The sequence below is a fragment of the Aquila chrysaetos genome, chromosome Z, assembly GCF_900496995.4.
Source record: "Aquila chrysaetos chrysaetos chromosome Z, bAquChr1.4, whole genome shotgun sequence".
NCBI classification, from domain to species: Eukaryota; Metazoa; Chordata; class Aves; order Accipitriformes; family Accipitridae; genus Aquila; species Aquila chrysaetos.
Window position 1 is genome coordinate 41,930,780 of NC_044030.1, and position 21,868 is coordinate 41,952,647.

A 21,868-nucleotide genomic window follows, 5' to 3' on the forward strand; every position below is an offset into this window, starting at 1 on the left:
ATCCTTAATGTAAAGGACCACTACCACACCACAAGCTCTAACACAGTGTTCTCCCCCTTTGCAACACAGCATAATCTGGAGGATTCCTGATGACAGACGTGCATCTGCTGTTTTGGTTTCCATTGTAAAAAAACACAAAGGAAAAGCTATGTAGCAAACCGCTTTGGCTTGCCATTTGTCAAAATGAATGCAAATCCCTCTGCTGCAGAGGGACCACCTCTGCAGTAAACAAATAAATAAATATTCTTCCAGCGTACTGAGAAATCCCCCTGAAGTGAAACAGGAGGTTCCCAGAACTTCAAAAGTCAGGCATTGCCTCTTCAGGATTGTGACTGTAAGGAAAAGAGAAGTTCAGTCCCTTTCAGCTACAGAATATAAACAACAAGGATGCAACAAGCAACAGTTTATTTGTAGAAAAATCCTTTAAAATTTTACTACATTGTAGGATTAAGGAAAAAATAGTATTAATATATGTACATACAATATATATAAACAAACACACATCGCACCATTGAAATTACATGCTTTTTAGAACAGAGAATGGGTCATATTCCCTCATATCAATTTTAAAGTTATCACTGCAAGAAACCTTGCTTCCTTTTTGTTTTTATCCCCATCAAAGTTTTCAAGTACAGGAAGTAAGTAATGCAGGATCTAATAGTAGAAAACCTTTGTTATACACAAATTACAACTGACAGCTATACAACATTATTCTGCAGTATCCAACACTTGTGTTTTTTGAACTCTATAATGGTATGAACTTTTACCTGAGGTGCGTGGAAACAATGAAGCATGATAATTGGCAAGTTTAAGAGATTTTCACATTATGATTTGACTGTAACTGAAGTTGATTAGGTATCACATGTCTATACCCATAGTACTGGCACAAGAATGCTCTGCGTGAGTCATCACCAATGTCTTAGAAGTGCAGGAAAAATTAAAAGGCAAGCACCACTTGCAATGATAAGCATGCAGACAATTTAAATGAAACAGAGGTAGCATGTTCTTGTAACTCCAGCAGGGTCATTCAAATCAACTGCACCCTCCCTTCTGCAAAAGGCACTCCTTTTTCAGCTATAAACAATGTGGTTTTAAATTCAGTCAGGTTGACCACAAATGGTGGATTTCTCTCCTTACAAATATAAAAAAATGTTAAGCAGAGGACACGATGAAAACTAAAAAATATGGGTGTAAGAAATACACATTTCAGGTAATATGTGCTATTCCTCTCCCCCTACCTTTTATGGGGAGAATAGAAATATTTTAGAAAACAGTTGCAGTACATAATCCAAAAGTTAAAACTTTCCAGTTAAAATGGCAGTATCAAGCAGCACATTATGTATCAGGAATAATTTCAAAACACCAGAAGTACACCAGCCTTTTTAATAGATAAAGAGCAACAATTCACAGTTAGAAGTAGAAAGTTTATGCACAAAAGGTGGTGCTAGAGAAAAGATAGAGATCCTTTGATGTAAAACCTCATAATGAAAATGCACAGAAACTCTTCTACTGTATCTTTTATCCTTTCTGCAGTTTTAAAAGATGTCCATGAAGAACACCCACCTGCTCTTACCGTGACACTACAGAGCTAATTGAGTTGTAAGATGTGCCACTGTTGCAACTGGAAGCATAAGCCTCTTGACCATTAGCATCTAAATTTATTTTGAATACAGAAGATGCCTTCAGTAAAAAGTCTGCTGCATCTCTGCGACCTAATTCCCTCAGCTTAGACATTAGGATACCTACAGTGCTCTCAGGAGCATTACTCCACTCCTGCAGAAGGGCATGGACTGGGCTTGACAGAAAGTCATTTTGTGTTCCATTATTTGTATTGTACTTTGCAACAAGATCAGGGAGGCCCAGGTTCATGGCCAGAAGGCACCAGTCTTTGCCCATAGGATCAGGAGGATCCAAAAGTCGACTTAGTTTTCTCCTGGTAAGTAGATTCAGATCGGAAACATGAATGTCCATTCCTAGGCTTCCCTGGGAGTAGACATCAAGACACCCAAAACACAGTATACTGCTAAAGCTCTCTTTATATCCCCCCATAGTGTTAGTTAGTGATGTCTCCTTTTGACTCTGTGCACGGAAAAAGTCTCTAGGCTGGTAGACCATTACTGGTTCATGATGTTCCCTCAGCTGCTGAGGACTAAGATAGTATTTCCCGGTCAGAAGGCCTGGTAAGGTTGTGGCCATTAAGTTATCAATGGTGCTGCATACAGAATCCAGAAGTAAACAGCACTTGATCTTCTCGGTTTCCAGTCCTCTAACTTGAACCTCTATACCCTGACCATGGTTGACCAGCAGCACTAAAAGCTCAGCTCCGCGATTCATAATCTTTGATCCATTTACCCACAGACGTATATCAGCATCTACCTCTGTGCTTTGCTGATGAATCCACCTGCAGAGATTCACCTGAACTTTATGAAAAATTCCACAAGGAAATGGGGTAAGATGTTCCACAGGAACGATTCTAACACCACCATAAATCAGCACCTCATCTTCCTCATCTGTCCAAGACCTGTGGAGATTGTCAGTCTTTATGAGAGCAGGAATATCCACCATTGCTCCACTGCTAAGGTCCCTTGCACAAATATCCATGGCATCCAGAATCTGTATCAGTTCTTCCACATCACTATCTGTCACCAGACGCTGGATGTCCTCTATAGTGTACCGACCTCTATAGTGATGGAGAGCTTTTGGGTTCTCCACTGACAGGATTTTTCCAAGGACATTTGAACAGAGCCAGCGAGGATCCAGAAGCACAACATCTTGGACAGTTTCACTCTGCATAATGTTAATCTGTTTATAAATATGAAAGTTACTATTTACGTCTTGTGAAGTACAAGATGATACCCCACGTTCTCTTCTTCCTAACTTACTGTCCCAATCATTCAATTAACACTGCTAACAGGAGAAAAACAAATAGTGCATTTTAATTTCTTGCAAGTATTCAGAACAAAATGCATTATTCTTGATTTCCACTAGTAACCATTAGAAGCCATTAGAGTCCAATAGCTGTAAAGCCTAACCATGGCCTGCAAGCTATTTATGCAAAGGTGTTATCCCACGATTCAATTTCTAATGGACACACATAAATTTCTCATATGCAGTGAACACATTAGGCACTACCTCACTTAAGATGATAGCATACTTACCCTTTCTGGGTATTTTATATTCTTACAACTATATCAATAAACTGTAATTCTTCCTGTCTCAAAGAAATAATGTGGAATGAAATAGGAACCACAGACAATTATGATAACAAAAAACCTTATTATTCAGTCTCTACTCCTTACGATGTCTTAACAGGGAAAAGAAAAAAACAACAAACTACAGACATTTGCTTAAATCTCATTAAGCAATATTCTACCAGAGCAGTACCTTGCTAATAAAGAGATGCAATTTAGATAAAACCACTTACTTCTCCTATGCTATGCAACTGCTGTGCAATATGCCGTAGGTCATCTTCACTTGCTAAGGGGTTAAGCTGTTCCTGTACATCATATACAAACTGCTGCAAGGACATCAGCTGGTTGGGTCCATTCATTTTTCTCCATGAAGGCAGTGTGGAGATTATTTTTTCACAAAGGTGAGTCATAGGTGGGCAAGTCTTAGAAAAGCACAGAAAACATCCATTTGTAATTCTACTCTGCTGAGAACAACAGTACTATTGCTGTCGGGGCTTTTTGTTTGTTTGGTTTTTTTTCTTTTTTTTTAAATAGAGGTTATGAGGTCTCGGGCATTCTTGACATACATTCATGTCTAAAGAGTTCCCCTTGTGATGGATTCTTCCATCTGGCTTTCAGTTGCTGTAAGATCTACCTTATCTTAACAAAGTGAATTCCAGAAACAACTTTTTCGCTGAAATAAATGAACTTTCCAAATGCCACCATGATTACAAAGGGAATCCTGACACATAGAACAAAGTTTGGTTTATATAGTCTTGCCTGGTTAAATGTGCTGACCACCTGAAACAGTGACTTCAGAGTGTATCAATTGTCTTCATGTGTCTAGAAGTTAATCGTTATTTCAGAAACTGTCTACATTTAATTAAAATCATTTAATGATTAAACATTTAATCTCATCAATATCTGTACAGGAGCAATTTACTTCAACAGGTGAGGCAGCAGGGTACCAGATAAGAAGTAAAGATGGTACTTTTATCTATTGATTGTCTTGGACATCACTGATGACTTCATCCTACACTCTCAAGCCACAGCACACACTTCTTACGCAGCAAAGCCCTCCAGTTTTCAAATTAGTGTCCACAGCTATGATAAAGTTTTGTCGGAGAAGAAAAGCTCATTAAATCAAGAGAGCATTGGGAATGTAAAATAGGCTGAATATTGCATAAACCCAAACATTTTCCTCGACCTACAGAATGAAATCAGTAATACATTCACACTTAATTAATTTTTTAAAAAAATACCTATCAGAAGTAGCTGCAGAGAGTCTTGGTGTGTCACACAAGTAAGAGGGCCTCTGGTATGAAGAAATTTAAATCTATTTAGCACAGGCTACATAACAACTTGACTTGGTCACCCTCAGTATGGAAGTGTCTGCAGATTCATGGTGATAACATCAAACCATGGCTATTTTACCTTTAGTCTCATATACATACACCTACACATACATATACAACTCTAAGCACATATTTTCAGTAAAAAAGTGCAGTAAAAAGTTAATGCATATACAGTTCACACATCTATATTGGGAATTATCTTTCTAACAGTTGACGAAACTGTTCTACTCTGGTGGTTATTTTTTTTTTTTTTTTTTCAAAAAACTTATTTGCCTGAAATACATTCTGTTTCCCTGTAATACTATGCTGATAAAAAAAAAAAAGATTAAAAAACAAAACCCCAAAATGAAGGGCCAATGCTGGAATCCAATCACTGTCAATTCAAAATACGAATCTGTAACTTTGAACTGAAAATCTCAGATCATTTGCTTTCAAGAGAGATCATTCTGGTGACCTGTATAAAACACCTACAATTTTGAAAATGCTAACTGAATCTTTGATGTCAGGAGTTTGTTTATCATCAGGTCTGTCTTGCATGCTGCTAAAAAATTGGAACAGCACTCATTTCTTTAAGTTTCATAATGTAAGTACTAGATTTACAGTAAATTATTACACAAGATTTTTCACATTTTGGCTGGCCCAACCCAGACCATTAGACATTACTTACAGAAATTATCTGGCTTCTTATTTCTTGCAAGTGATTTCGGAGAAGCTTCATGTCTTTAGACCCAGATGCTCCAGCATCCAAGACAAATAACTTGTCTGAAATTTGCAGATCATTTCCAAATCTAAAAAAGAAAAAGCGAGCAATTATTTACTGAGTCCCAAATCCAGTTTTATTTTCTTAATCCAGTTGTACTTCAGTCTTAAATTACACAAGAGTTATTTTTCTTTGAGGAATGATGAAAAAGTTTCAGTACTGATTATGCCAAGATATTTTATAAGCCCAGACAGTATAGCTGCTCTCTATTTTTCTTGAAAAACATCAGAGATATTGAGAGAAAATTGTTGTATTTCCTAAGGAAGAAGGCTGACGATGCATAAGAAAATTAAAATTGCATCACAGGACTTGTAATTACAAAACCAGATATTTTACTAGAGAAGGGATAGTAGGAATTAATTATTTTTAAGGTCTTTGTATTTGTTTTCTTTCTTCTTTAAATAGTTCGGTTGTCATTGCTATTGACACCAGCTCTCTTTCTCACTTCCTTTTGACTTTTCAACCTCACATACTTGTTTTCCTAGCTCTGGAGTGATTTGCATTTAAAAGCATTCCAACACCAAATATTACACACAGGTATTTTCTGTTGGTTTATTTCAATTAAGATACTGCCCTGCCACTACTGTGCTGGAATTCCTACATCTGTTTTTTGTACAGTCCAGACAAGTGTCTACGCTTACAGGTATGGATGGTTCCTTGTACCGTGTGTTACCCACTTACGTGCTGACTTTGGATATAAATTATTTTTACTTTACACAATAGCATGTTTGTGAAAAATTCCCTATTTCCATCTACAATTAGCATGCTCTCCAAACATCTGCTGAAGATTTGCTGTGACTCCACAATGTCCAGTTCTTCACAAATGGTATAGGGAGTACCTCCAGGCCTGGTTTAAGTTTTTTTCCTACCCATCCTAAATCAATTCAGAGCAAAGGCTGGCTCTCCTATAAAGCTTCCTTTTTTGCACCCAGAGTTTGTAGCTGAGAACTGCACACTTTTCTGAGATTGGTGCAAAACCTGAGCACCCAGATGTTAGACTGATGGCTGATTTGGGCCTTTGGATGTATCTCAGTATTTACAGGGTGAGACTTCCTAAGCCTCAACTTATTTTTGCACCACTGGGCTCGTTTTAGCTCACTGAAGGCAGTTTGCTCACTGTAATATTGGTAAATGTTTCAATTTTTGCACAATATAAGCTTCCTGAACATACTCAAAATATCATAATACCATGACGCTTAAGCCACATAAAAACCTTTTATATATTCCTATGCATTTTAGTATTTTTTCTTTCCAATTGACAAGTTTAAACACTACATATAAGAACACTCCCCACTTACCTGTTTCTGATTTCTTTCAACAATGACATGTCTTTGTCATACCAAAACTCTCCTCCAACAGGCCGAGGAAGATTCACTATGTCAGCATGTGTGGCGACCAAAACAACATGCAGGGGACTTTTCAGCTTTCCACCAAATGCTAGAAGAGAAACAAGAGCACTTCCTCACTATGAGACATACCTATGGAGATGGCTGTCTTACTGAGCTGGGAAAGTAGCAATACATTTTACATTCTTCATACCAGTCACTTTTGCAGTGGATTTCCCAACTCGAAGCATAGCCATACGGTGCTTACACCACTGGTGCTTTGGCTGTTATCTGCCTATAGGATTATCTATATAATGTCCAATTTGAATAGATAGACTTTTTGAATAACATCAGATATGTTGGTATTACATGACACTATTGTTTTAACAAAAACATTAATCAATAACACTAATGATATATCTATTAACTACAAACTATGATAGTGTAGGGAAAAATAATTTAAAATAACAGCTTCTTGAAAGGGTTTCTCACAGTCTTTGAATGGTCCTTAATACTACAGGTACAGAGTAGAGGATTGTAAGTAGAACACAAAATGTCTACAACATTCATACGCTGGTACGAATGCTATTTTGCAGTACTTACACAAACAATGACCTCTCACTTAGGTGAGAGTTAAGTAGGAAAGCCTGGCAGAAACCATGGAAAAGAATGAGAAAGAAAGAAAGATACAAATGACATGAATGAGATGACAGTACAGAACACAGTTTTCAATCTTTTCTCAAACTGATCTTCCAGAAAAGACAAGACATCATTAGACTATTTTTTTAAAAAGACAGTACATCCAATCCTGCTGTTTTAGTCTGAAAAAACTTCACATGGGAGAAATATGCTTACATCACTGCTTAGTTTTCATCAACTAAGAGCTACAGAATCTTGATTCAGTCATAAAAAAGCCACATTTTCCCAAATCTCTGTGTAGCACTTTGAGATAAGTACTTTGTAATTGTACTTTTTTTTTTTTTTGACAGCTGAAGGACTTGGACAAAGTAACTGGAAAGTAATTCCAAAAGTTTAAGTTTTCTGCTAACATCAGTTCCTACATATTACTTGAGAGATTTGTAATAGTACAAATGCATGGGTACCCAAATTGAGCTGACTAGTATAAACACTGATTTAAGCAAAGTATCTAAATAATGCTGATAATTATATCAGCAAGAAGAAACGATTAACTGAAATGCTAACTCGGTAGAACTAAATTTCCTTGCTAGACTGAGGAGCTGTGAAAAGATTTCAGCAATTACAAATTAACTGTATTTTCAGCATTGATACTTTTCTGCAAATTTCTGAGTTTTTACTTCCAGAAGTAATTTCATATCATTAGATCCAAATGCTTATACTGTTAACCTTATGATTTGATCTAAAATGGAAAATGAAAGACATGCAGATGCCTGAACTGAAAACTGAAGGTCTGCCTTGGCTCATCATTATTATCTGACTGAGATAATGCATACAGAATCGAGCAGAACACAAGGAGAGGGGAAACACTCTTTGCACTATGTAAGTATTTGATATGCTTGACCGGTGAGTCGCTAGCAGCGTTACAAATGTCCATGAGTGCTGAGTTAGATCCACTGGCTGGAATAACATTTTGGTTCATAGAACCAAGACACATGTCAGAGCTTGGTTCATCCATGAAACTGTCACAGTCTGCAGACCAAGGCTCAGCTACTAACACAAACAAGTTATATGGTGTATATATATATATACCTAGACCTACAGACCTTTTAAGAGGAAAAAAAAAGTTATTTAAGGTAATTTGTTTACCACCCAAGTAACCTTCAGTTTGTTAGAAAGCCTGAATATAAAACAAGTAAACTTAAGACCTGTGCAAAGTCTGAGAACATGTGAAGTGAAATTTACAACAAGTACCGATTTCTGTACGCTCTGATGCACCAAAAGTTTAAGAAATTTGAAGTCCAAATACAACTGTAGTTAAACATGTTAAAGTTGCATGTACTGAGAGGTAACGCCACTCCACAATGTCATTCTGTTCTGTTCTCACTGACAAGACTAATTTATGCTGGAAACACAGTTAATTGAGGCTAGATATAAGTAGAATTTAATCAATGCATCTAAAAATGGTTTTAAATGGTTCCAACCCTCTGAAACACTTTTCCACTCAGCTTATCTGACATAAAACTTCATCTGCCATTTACAGATGTAAATCCCAGTGCCACAAGAGGCTGCACTGTACCTCATGACCCTTTTTAGTTGGACTATGTGGTGTGTACAACTCTTCAGGCTTGTCCAACAAATAAAATTCCCTTTCTCTAAGAAACTGTGTGTAAAGTTTGTTTGAATACATGGGGATGAAGACACATAACAGCACTCAACATGGAGGACGTACAAAGTTGCAGGGAAACACAAGAAGCTTTATCCTACAGTCCCCTAATATTTCATTAACAGGCATACCTATTGGCTCCTCAACTGGGACCAATGATTTCAGGAAACTGAGCCAAAAGGTCACTTGGTTTAACTGGATTTCATAAGGCTCCTCAAGACTAAAAAGCACTATGTGAATTGCAGTGGGATCATTTGCAGCAAAATAATCGTAACAGCAGAAATACACAGGATTCCCAGAGAATTCCCAGATGCTGAAATCACCAACTCCTGAAAAACAGACAGAGGAAGAGATCACACTTTCTCAGTAAGCACAAAGCATCTTTCAGCCACAGAAAGACAAACAAAAGAGTTAATCTGATTTAAACTTTCACAAAGAAAAACCGTATACATGTGAAAAAGCAAGACTACAAATGCAATCATGAACAAAGGGAATGGGTTTCAGTCACTCAGAAGCTGAGAAGTTGGGTCCTCACAATCTGTTCCTCTCTCACATTCACTTCTCTAGGACGTTCAGCTGGATGCCACATGGAAGCACCTGTGTGTTAAAATGCATGCAGCCTTACATATTAAATTGGCCTTTGCCTTGCACAACTGCAACGATCTTGTAATGCCCTTGAAAAACTAGAATAAAGGCTCCTATTCTTTTCCTGCTCACCCTAAAAAGCTCAACATTTTAATTAATTTTTCTCTTAACATGCCACTGCTGGTATTAAAAAGAGCCAAAGGACATTCTCAAAGAAGCCACTTTGCTTTACAGAATTGGACTATTCACATCGTGTTGATAATTTGGGACTGAAGAATCACCATGTTAAGGATCCCAACAGCACTGTGCTTCTTTTTGCCATCTCCTTTAGCTTCAGGTGAAAAAAGTATTAGTGTGTTGCACTGTACGGCACTTCCCAGACACACCATCTGATTAGGGTGAAGTCTGCAGCAGTTGTACTACCTCTATTTAAATAAATGCTGAGTAAGATGCACCTTAAACTTCTGGAAGAAAAGAAGCCAGAAACCTCAAGTCTACCGTTATGAGTACAGTTATTCAGAGTTCACCCATGTGCACACCTCCATCCTATATCAAGGCTGCACAGAGAAAGAAAAGAAACCCCTTCTGACGGTCTGTTGCATAATTCTGTTTCACTGCAGACTCTGACTTGGTTTCAAATGACATTGAAAGAGGAAGTTAGACTGGACAAAGAATAAGCTTTAGCTACATGGCAAACTCTTCAGCCTGTAGGACAAACGTTTTGTCACTGCATGTGTTAGTCTGCATATACTCGATTCATAAATAGGTTTCTCTCTCCACAGTAGAATCTTGATTAATCCTAACTCAGCCTCAAAATTGCAGCTGCTAAGGCATGCAAAACATTTTCCTTATGAAGAAGAGATACTACTGGGAGAGATTATACCACCTCCATAATGATTAGTATGGCTGGTGGTGTATATGCACCATTTGTATGGTCTTCACAGTGAAAAGCCATACATATACTTATGACAACTTCTCTGACTGACTTCTCTTACTGCTAATCAATTTCAATTGCAGAGCAGTTAGCTTCCTTTCAAAAAAAATGAAATCAGAAGCTCTACTCACCATGTTTGGTGAGCTCCAGGGCTCACCAAACATGCTCCAGCCCTGTCATGGGGTGAGAAAGGTAGGTCCTTCATACAGCTGGGAACCACTTATATGGTAAGGACACTTGGGTCTACGGGACCAGATTAAATCTGATAAAATCTCCAGAGGACATACAGTACAGGCGAAGGAGCCTTCTGGTTTGCCAACCCACTCTTATTATACCAAATCCCTAGTGATTACTATGTGTATTACAGGTACAGAACTTCATGCAGATTTACTTTCTGCTTAAAAAACTAAACCCCACCAGTGTTGGATTCTCAACCACAGTCACTACCATACCAGATCAGATTTTTTTTTTTTTCATTTTTATTTTAAAAAACAAGTAATATGGCATTAACTGTCCTGCCGCTTTAAGGCATGCCAGCCCAGGGCTCTGCTTACCATGCAAGTAGGCATTTTGAATGTCAATGGCCTTGGTGGACTGGTCATCAGCAGAGAAGTGAGAGTGATGAGCAGGTGAAACGAAAGCTTCTAACACCCCTTTGGTCAGGCCCGGCTCAAACATCATACTACGGCTTCTCACACTGACGTTCTCACAACCAGGATAAAGATTCGTAATGCTTACTGAAACTGGGTCAGGGAAAGGAAAATGAGATTACAAACCATGTGAAAATCACAACCAGATCACTTCAAAATAGGTATGCAAGGCATAAAAGCTGATTAAAAACCCCAAACTGCTCTTCAAAGAAAGGAGATGACTACTAAGCTGTGAGCATACACAACTACATCCTTATTCTGAATGATGAAAAGGAAAGTATTACAATGATCCCATATAGCACGTATGGCCCTTTAGCAGATACACCGCTGGGTGGGAAGCATAGAAAAAAATTGATTGATTTGGGAATGAAAGGTATCAATAGTTAAAGTTCTTCTATGTTGCAAAGATACACGGCTTTTTTAGCTAAGGCCTGCAATTTCATAGCATGGTCTATTTTTATTAGCATGGAAATGCTACATATTTATATAGTTGATTTCTGTAAGTAAGAATAAAAATACCACTGTATAACAACTGTTTCTGCGGAGATGAGGGAGGAAAGCAGGCCCTTAACCAAAATTATTTTACTAATAAGCAATTTGTTTAGTTCATGCTTAATTCAGATTCCCTAAGAGTAAATGACAAATGAAAGGGCTTCTTAATTTACTTGCACCATCTAGTGGAGAAACTAAAGATTTATTTCCTCCACTCGATGCTGAATTCAAATACTTGGGTTTTAACATAGAAAGAAACTACCTTTCAGCTGTAAAACTATACTTTCATGTTTGATCTTCTAGTGTAATATTTAAATTTTTAGGCTCTTGTAAATAAATACTTGGTGAATTCACACACTTATTTTTACAGAATTTAAACAAACTTAAGCACATGATCAAGTATAGACCAAATCCTGCTGGCTTAGATGTTTATCTGATGATGTCACTTAACCTGTAACATTATTTACATGTTATATAATTATTTTCATCCAAAAAGTACAGATACTTAAACAAGCAAAACCCAAAACTCCAAACATCAAAACAATGCAATAGTAGCTTTGTTTGCATAGAACTGCACAAGTTTCAAGTATGCATAGCACTGCACAACTTTCTGGTTTTATATCTAGGTAAGCTATTTTCAAGCGCATGCTTGAAATTCACCATTATTTCTATAATGATTTGCCAATGTGACTGGCAGTCTTGTTTGATTTTATGATGGTGTGAGCACATAACACCTATCCTCTGCTTCTGGTACCAACCAACACAAAAAACATCTGTCTTCAGTCAAAAACTTCCTGCACTGCCTCCAGGAACTGATATTCCTTGAGTGATTTATCTCCCGTTGTATGACACAGTAAATTAAGATAAATAAATCAAGAACTTCTGATTGATTAATTTAATCATTTTTTTTATTCTGTTGTCACAGATGTGAGCCCCTTGTGTCAAGTAAACAGTAAATGCAATAACAATCTCTGTGCTGAATACCTTGTCTTGTTAAGCCACTCTGTGAGTACCTTATAGCTTCCTCAGGTGACTAGAGAGAAAGTAGAGATGAAATCTACTACTAGCACTGTTCTAACATTACTTAAAATGATAAATGGAACTAAACTTGCAAGTATTATCCAAAGGCTTTTAAAGAAAAAGGCAACCCTTACCCCATCTGAAACTTACGTAGTAAGACTACTTCTAAACAGCAATTTAAACTTGAGATCCTCAAAGTGCCTCCTTAGCTTGTATACATTGAGCAGCCTCTCAGTGTTAGAAAAGGGACCTGGACGAATAGTTCACTATTCTTTCCACTGTCCTGCCACAACTGTGTGTTCTTCCAAAGCCGGGCACGTGCTGAAGTGTAAACCTAGCTAGTTCCTCCACATCCTGCAGCTCTTCCCACTTCACACAGGCCAACTGGTGCTACATGGGCAAAGTTTCCCTATTATTTGCACACATTTACTTCAGTTCAGAAAACCTCTATTTTCACCTTGTTTGGAGACAATTTTAGACACCTCTAACTGGGCTAATCCACTCCTGCACCTTAAGGAAAAGCATGCCAAGGCATCAGAGGCAGTTCTGAATCCTCTGTTATTACTTAAAGATCACATAAAGATGCAGCAACTGTTTCAATTTTGCACAGAGCTTATTGAAGCTACTCAACCAAAAAGGCTGACAAAGCATAATCCCCCAAAACCACAACAGTGGAATCTAGTCACGACACTGGCGTTCATAGCCTAGGACTTTTTGTAAAAAATAAATGCTGGTGTTCACAAGTCCTGTCCTCCACTCTCCAAGTTCACTTGTGCAGCATGTGAGTAAACAAAACCTTAACTACTCCTTGCATCCTCCACACCCACTGCTCCTCTTCACTCTTATACCAGGTACGAGCCTGTGCACAGAGAAGTCAATACCCTCTCCACTTTGCTTTGGTTTCTTACATGCTTAGCCTGTCCTGCCTTTTGCAGTGCAGCCAACAGCTCTTCCTTGGGAGCTACACAGACTAAGAGGAAAATGTTTTCTCATTCAAATGTTACAGCTTCAAAGTCATACCTGAAGGTTTGGAAGACAAAGGAGATGGGGGGAATCTGGTTGAGTTTGTGGAGGAGAGCCTAGGCCTGCGTCTTCGGAAAAAGCTTCGTATCAGGCCGCACTTGAGAGACTCCACAAGGGTTGTTTTCCCAGCACCAGAGTGTCCAAACAACTTCAGTTTGATGCGGGGCTGTGGATTCTGCACGTGCCGCAGCTGCTGGATAAAAAGCCCCCGGTGCGTATCCTAAAATTCAACATAAAGAAGAAATCAGAACATGTGGCAGGGAACTTCTGCCTCCCAACGAACTCAGACCACTGGGTTTAGATAACGCTTTCTTGCCAGGTTGGCGTTCATCTGGATCAGTTCCTCCATCTACTTCATCATACAAATGATCAGTTACTGGCAGGAAGGCAGGACAGGTAGACAAGGCACAGCTGATTCCAGAGCCACCTTGAGTCTTCATGAAAATCACACATGACTTCAGGCTCAGCATCAGTGAATGGGATCATTTTGACCTCTGATGGAGAGGGCAAAGGAGGAAAAACTAGCCTCTTTCAGTACCCATTCTCCTTACCTGTCAGTCTCAGTAGCATAATCAATATTAATAATCTTATATAATATACACGCAGCATTGAAGAATTTTGCAGTGACAGCTACCACCTGAGCGATCTGAAAACTCGGTGTGCATCTCCCCTCTTCTTTACATCAACTTTTTCTGTACTTCTCATATTTGGGAGAACTGTCATCTTCCCTCTCCCTCCGCCCACTCAGTTCTGTTTATTTCCACTTCAGTTCTTTGCGAGGTAAATATTGCTTTTCCCAGATGACTCTTACCTATTCTTTCCCCACACACTTATTCTTTACCTTAAAAGACTTCTCGCATACTATTCACCTTCCATTTCTCTACTCCTCTACTGCAAGTGTACAACCTCAGACTGGTTTCCCTCTTTACTCCCAAGCCTCAATAGATCTGCCTCCCTGCTTAATTCTCCTCTCAGTTTGCCCTCTGTGTGCATTCACTGTCTCTTGCACAGCTGCAACCTCATCTTCCTACACAGGCCTTCCTCAAACCCAATCACATCTCCTACAGAAGAGCCTTCCACTTTGAGCTCTCCCACTACCCCTCTGTATCCTGTCTTGTAGTATCTGAAGTATACTCCTTCTGTTCCTGCCAAAGACAGAGCTGGGAATGAACAAATTGAATCTGTCTTTTCTCTTTGCCCAGCAAGAGGCAATGAGACATGGCATGCTCTATTCCTCACACAAGCTGAGCTTGAAAAATCAACTCAACAGGGGGATGCAGTGCAGGACAGCAAACTGTCAAGTGTCACCACAGAAAGACCTGTTTTAAGGAAACAGAGAGATAGCAGAAAGGTGGAAGGCCAAAGGAACTAGCTTCATATTCTTTTCCTTCATTCCCCCCATTTGGAGCTGAGAGGCTCTGTTGTTCTGCATTTGTACTGAATTTAACATGTAGGATGAGTCATTAAACAAGCACCTACAGCCCCCCAAAATTCTACACATGCAGCAATCAAGCTGAGAAATTTGACAGAAATAGTAGCTCATATAATTTAGTTCCTTCCTTGCTAACAGGCATTTATTAAATAAGTTAGTCACAATGCAAATACTGCACCCCCTCATGGCTAATACTGAATCTCCGCAAGAGGCACTATGACAGTAGGTTCTTCATGTACATGCTATGAGGGACAAAACCCTCCACAGGCACTGAAAATAAAACAAGCATCAGGTACACTCTGTACTAGATGATACTGACCATTTTGAGTAGTACTAGAATATTTTCAGTGGTTTGATGTAATTTATCAATTTTAACTGATCAGACTCTTGCAAAGTATACTCCGATGAAGTATGTAATTATCACACGTTTTCCCTATATATAGGCAGGCCTTTACTAATTAAGAATACTCTGCTAACAAGAAGAGAGTTACAGCTACTAACATCTCTTTCAGAAGAGATTTATCTGACTTTCTCCCTTTTGTTCTAGGTCAACGTTTATTAGTTCCCTATTTACATCATGACTAAAACACAAATCTATCCACCTGCACGCAGACACAGACAAGGGTTTGGTGCAGGGATACAACTATGCAAAATCGATCCTGTCAAAACAAACATTTACGAAAGCTATCATTGCAAAGGAAGCCTGAACTTGGCACTTTCTGACATCTTCACTGATACATTTTACAATCCTAGTAAGTACAGACTTACTGGCAGGACTACAGGACATGATTCTACTTCCACCTTGGCAATGCCTGGTACACACCATCTTCTACTGCTACTCTGAAATGGTCATTTATTTCAGTGTTCCACAGACCCATCAGCATAATTAAAACAGGATTGTTTTAATTGGTCTGGTTCTTGCCTGCGATCTCCAGGCAAGTGGTCCCTGAACCTTCACAGCATGAGTGATGCTGCCTATTCACAATAATCAATGCGTATCGGATGTGTCAGACTTACTGCCTTACAAGCCCAGATCAGCTTTCCGTTCTAGTTGCGATTTGGAGATACTGAAATTGCAGAATTAAAAGTAAACATTGAGAACTTATGCAACTATTCCATATGGTATTAGAGTTTCCAGAAGGGGCACAGACCCCTCATACTTCATAACCCTAATCTAACTAAAATGGTGATGGTAGGGAATTAAGTCCTCTTGTGGGATGTGCAAATTCTTAATACTTTATTTTCCAGTTTCTTCTAAACACCTTAGATGCTTTGCTAGGCACTGTCAGAGACAGCGTAAGATCAGTGGTGCAGACTAGCTTAGCCATTTTTGTTAATACATACATAATAGCTTTAACTGAGGGCTGCCAAAAGACAGTATTCCAGTAAGGATTTTTGCAGCAGCTTTTAGAATGGCTTTGATGAGTATCTTATCGTATGATTTCCCATGGTCAAACTTTTCCTGATATCTTAAAAACATTAAAACCTCAGTTAAAATTAATGCATTCCCAACCTTTTTAAGTCTTGCAAGCAGACTGGCTACATGTTCATGCTGCTCTGCTCTGGCAAGATCTTCTGCTGTTTTCCCATCCTGTTAAAACACAAATTGTTAGCAGCAGTTCCTTGCTTTTGCCCACAATACAAAAAATCACAACACAGCTCAGCTGCTCAAGGCAGTTAACAGAATTGCTGTCAGATGCAAATGAAATACAGAGAAGTAAAAAAAACCAACAACCAACAACCAGTAATGATCACCCCCACCAGAATCCCTGTTTTTTTAAATTGTCAAAAAAAATATGGTACAATGCAGAACAATGGCATTTCTTTTACAAATTGGCATCTGGATGCCACTGTAACAAGATACTTTGAATTCAGAGCCTGAGAGCAATACCAATACTCCCCATCTGAATTCCTCTCCTCTTCTCACCAACTGGAGGATGATAGTGATTTCTAGATATTACATACTGAACAGATCTAAAAGTTTAAACAGTTCACCAAGAGGGGACACATCAGCATATTCACTCACATGAATAGCAGGTGAAATTTCTTTACTAATGGATAAGGAATGACAGTGGCATATCAGTCACTGGAGGTTTCCACAAAGCAAGAACAGTGTAAGGGATGTGGTTTAAATTGCATCAGCAAATTTAAAAGGAGAAGCAAAGCTGCCTTCAGCATTCTGGTCTTGCCAATTAATCACCCACGCTTCACAGGTCAGGTGTTTAATATTAAATAGGCTGAAAGAAAATTGCTCACTGCTTTCACTCTTAAAACTACATTAATGCTATTGTATTGTTTTAAATTTTGGTAACAGGCAACTAATTTATGAGCACTTTGCTTCTTTCACTCTCTCAGATAAGAGCTTTCAATTATTAAGAGGTAGTACTGGAAAACTAAGATCTCTTTCTTGGGTTTCTATCTTTGATTTTACTAGTTTTTCATGTGAAACCTGCATTGTCTTAAGTAGTCCTGAGGTTACTGTAATTATTATCCCTACATATGAAATAAATATCTTTGACAATTGAGTGTCCACCTACAGAAGCCATTTTCAGGTTTCCATAAAAGTTATTATGTACTCCAGAATGTCAGACAATTCAGACAGAACAGGAACAGAACATTACCAAGAAACAGCCAAAATTGTAGTTGATGGTGTGAACTGACTAAATTCGACTAAATTCGAACCAATACTTTACCCCTAAATTCCTTCCATAGTTGACATATAATTGCAACTTTAGTAAAGAAACACCTGAATGTATTTTTTAAAATTAATTTTCCTTAGAGAAGATATATCAAACAGGAAGAATCTCTCTCTCTGTGCTGACCCCACCCTCCAAATCCCAGCTAATCTCGAGCGCTTGCTGCATGAGAGGAAGAGCGGACTAGCAGCTGGGCAGCTAGCCTGCCATCAGAACTGCTTCAATACTTCTAGTGCTTCCCAAGTTTCCAGTCTTAGGCACATCCAGGGGAATCCAAAACCTTCAAAGAAAGTGGAAACCTCGATCCCCTTCCTGAGAAGCCCTGTGGTAATAGGATGCAGGCTTCACCAACCTTAAGTGTGAATTTTACCCAGATCCTCAAATCTTTGGCCTCCTCTTAAGTCCAAAGCAGGACTGCTACAGCCTGGCCCTGCGCAGTACGCTCCTGTTGCAACACAAGCTTGGGAGATGGCCTGGCCAACTCCAGCACCAAGCACGTATGCAGCAACAGATCCCTGCGCGGGCACTGTCCCTTTGAAGCAGAGGAGGTCCCACACCTGTCAACGGGGACACCACAATTGCCCTGGCATGGCTTGGGTAACTCAACACCCTTGCTCGCTTGTGTTTCATTGCTCTGTGAGCGTTTGTTCTGGCTTCAAGCCTGGCTTTGGCTAAACAGCTGTACTCTGATATATCATTTGTTTAGCTCAGTCACAGCTATTCAGGCACAAACACAAAGGAAATAACCATCTGGCGAGTATTTGCCAAAGAGTGTGAATGGCAGTGGCTCAGCCAGAGCCCGATCAGTGAGCATGGTTATAATGGGATAGAGGTGCCGGCTCCCAAAACTGGAAAAATGGCAACAGGAATGGTTCAAATTGCTAAAAGTCTAAGCAGATGTGTACAAAGAGCAAGCCTACTTATAACAATGGGATGGCACTGTCGTAACCCAGAGCACCATCCCCACTTCCTAACAGGTTCCTGAGCTTAAGACCAGCTGTCTGATACAGCTGTCTAATCTTGGTTCAGACTGTGAAGGAAGAAGACCTGAAAAGAAGGCCCATCAGGGGCTTTCGGACTACCTTTTGCTTAGCTGCTACTCTTAAGCTGAGGCTTTTGCCCTTGGTCCTCACCTGAGCAACACTACAGCTATATGCCTGCATGTGGCCATGTATCCCACTGACCCGGTCCCTAACTTCTGGGTTTGACCTTGAACCTACCTCTTCACTATGGACTTGCCTGGTGATCACTAGACCCTTGGCTGACCATGGTCACCAAGCCCAATTCCTGACCTTGACTTAACTCAGACCTACTTCATTGTTAGGGACTTGTCAGTGACCCGGAACCTTGGCTGAAGCTGGTTGCCATCACTGGACCTGCTCTGCTTGCTTTGCTTGGGTACTGTGGGACTGGGCCCGTGTTGGTGAAGACACTGTCCCTGCTTGCCTTGCTGTTTACTCTTGGCTCCTAGCTCACCTTCCCTTACAGAGCAATGCCTTAGCAAGGGCACTGCCTGACGAGCATAATTTTTTTAAGTTCATGGTCATCAGACCACACAGTAACCAGAAAGGCCTGTGGAGCAGGTGAAGGACACCCCACAGCATTGGCAACAAGCACGAAGTACAGCAGGAAGAACTCTAGGTCAATTTATCCCCAAAAAGCATTTTGAAATGTTTACATTGACAGATGCTAGCAGTTCAGTTCACATCTCTGTTGAAAATTTAGACTCAGATCTGGAAGCTTAATTTATTGACTGAGGTAACAGGTGGAAAAGCATAAATGAGATAAATGAGATAAATGATTTGTTTTACAAGGATACTTGCATGCTAGTTCACTCATCCATGCACCCACACATCTTGCACCAAAAAAATAAAACCTTTTAATTCCCTGAAAGCAAGAAAAATATTTAAGATATATACAATACATTTGTACGGTAACGGTATGTGATGTGAAATGACAAACATTGTAATGACAGTGGCCCACTGTGCTTACAGAAACACAATGCTACAAGTAATTCTTACGTGAAGAAATTCTTAGGTGTAGATGAAGTGGTAGCTGTACTGTACCTTAATCAGTTTCAAGTTCGGTTGTAAGAAGGGAACAAGTGGACAACAGAGAATGCTTTTCAAGCTGTGGACATACAACAGCCTAACTTTTTTTTGGAAAAAATTTCAGTATGTCATTATATTAGACCATTGTCCTTTTTTCCACCCCTCTCTAAGAGATTAATTTGTTTCCTACTATCATACGTGAAAGAAGCAAGAAGCTTAATAGTATCTCTCAGTACTTACAGAGGTTAAAGCTTCTACGTTGGCACCAGTAAGACACAGGAACCGGACAACATCAAGAATGCCATTGTTTGCTGCCAGATGTAAAGGTGTTCTTCCATACTAACATAGGGGAAAAAAGTGTCATTATGTTAGTCAAAGAACTTCACTCCAAATTTTATGACTAATAATCAAACATACTATACACACTGAAACACAGCAAAGGTCTTGCAAAATCTGTAACAAAACGTACTTTTGATTACAGCTTAAGCACAACTGCTTAAAGCTCAATTAAAAACAAAGGCTAGACTGAATACTTAAAAAATGGGAAACAATTTTATAGCTAAATCCCCCACAACTGTGGAGGAATCCTTTTAGAGTTTTTTTGCTATATTTGAGAATGTCTTTCTAATTTCCAGTAAATTTAATTGCATTTTGCTTAATTAGATATGAACCAGTTAAGCAACACTAAATCCTTAACCTTCAAAGCTCTGGATTCTATTTCAATCCAAGTATTACTGAAGATTACATATCTGCAGTCTCCCTCTTCCACCCAAAGGAATAAAAGGGATCAATGCAAGAAGTCAGTCTGAAGGAATTTGTGCTTTCAGTGACAGAGGGAAAGTGGCGTAAGTATTGCTTCCCCAGTTTTTGCTTTTCCCCATCAATCTCTCCACTGACAACAGGTCCTCACGACATCCACTTCTGGTCTTTCATGTTCAGAGGTACTGTTAGAAATATCACTACCATATACTCTCTGCTTGTAACTCCTCTTAATATTACTTCACATATTTTCATGCTTTCAATGTTGTTCTCCCTGTTTCAAGCCTACATTCAGAAACAAACACACAAAATTACTTCACAAGAGAGTATTTGAAAGCAAAGCTAACTTCCTGACAACCAGAAACTGAAAAGATGCCTGGCTTCTCAAAACCCTACACCTCAACTCAAATAGCATCCTGGCCTGTATCAGAAATAGTATGGCCAGCAGGACTAGGGAAGTGATTGTCCCCCTGTACTCAGCACTTGTGAGGCCGCACCTCAAATACTGTGTTCAGTTTTGGGCCCCTCACTACAAGACACTGAGGAGCTGGAGCATGCCCAGAGATGGGCAAAAAAGCTGGTGAAGGGTCTAGAGAACCAGTCTTATGAGGAGCAGCTGTCTAGTCTGGAGAAAAGAAGGCTGAGGGGAGACCTTATCGCTCTCTACAAGTACCTGAAAGGAGGTTGTAGCAAGGTGGGTGTTGGTCTCTCTCCCCAAGTAACAAGTGATAGGATGAGAGAAGACAGCCTCCAGTTGTGCCAGGGGAGGTTTAGATTGGATATTAGGGAAAATTTCTTCACTGAAAGGGTTGTCAAGCATTGGAACAGGCTGCCCAGGGAAGTGGTTAAGTCACCATCCCTGGAGGTATTTAAAAGAGATGTAGATGTGGCACTTAGGGACATGGTTTAGTGGTGGACTTGGCAGTGTTAGGTTTATGGTGGGACTTGATGATCTTAAAGGGTCTTTTGCAATCTAAATGATTCTGTGAATCTATGATTCTAAATAAATGTGTATGATGTTCTACCGCACATAGTCTGTGTAAGAAACAAACTGTGCCTTCAACTGGTATTACGTACATGTTAGACAATGCCACATGTGAGGACCAAGGATAAATGGTCATAATGTTAATGCACTCCCATTACAGGGCTCACTGCTGAAGAGGACCAGTAGAAATAAAGCCTCTCTATTTGAGAAGACCCAAACTCACCCTTTCAAATAAAGAGCGCTCTAAAAATCACTCTAGTGTACATGACTTCTAAAAGAATAACAGGACACAAACTATAACCACAGCTTCTGTAGCCATGATCCCACCC

The 21,868-nt window shown here is 39.3% G+C and overlaps 1 protein-coding gene across 3 annotated transcripts in view; it reads right to left on the bottom strand.

Annotated features, from left to right (window-relative positions):
- Window positions 1–388: 388 nt before the first annotated feature.
- DAPK1 (death associated protein kinase 1) overlaps window positions 389–21,868 on the bottom strand; it is a 100,069-nt gene continuing 78,589 nt past the window's right edge. For 2 of the 3 annotated variants that reach the window (XM_030004262.2, XM_041120822.1), the window contains 9 exons: window positions 20,036–20,134; window positions 16,562–16,639; window positions 13,614–13,836; window positions 10,986–11,174; window positions 9,044–9,241; window positions 6,584–6,722; window positions 5,193–5,313; window positions 3,425–3,613; window positions 389–2,802 (listed from right to left, as the gene is read on the bottom strand). In XM_030004262.2, the coding sequence (XP_029860122.1) occupies window positions 1,570–2,802; window positions 3,425–3,613; window positions 5,193–5,313; window positions 6,584–6,722; window positions 9,044–9,241; window positions 10,986–11,174; window positions 13,614–13,836; window positions 16,562–16,639; window positions 20,036–20,134 (2,469 nt within the window). In that variant the 3' untranslated portion in view covers window positions 389–1,569. Of the gene's footprint in view, window positions 2,803–3,424; window positions 3,614–3,677; window positions 4,275–5,192; window positions 5,314–6,583; window positions 6,723–9,043; window positions 9,242–10,985; window positions 11,175–13,613; window positions 13,837–16,561; window positions 16,640–20,035; window positions 20,135–21,868 lie in introns of those variants that run through there. The other variant, XM_041120823.1, reaches the window with a different exon arrangement.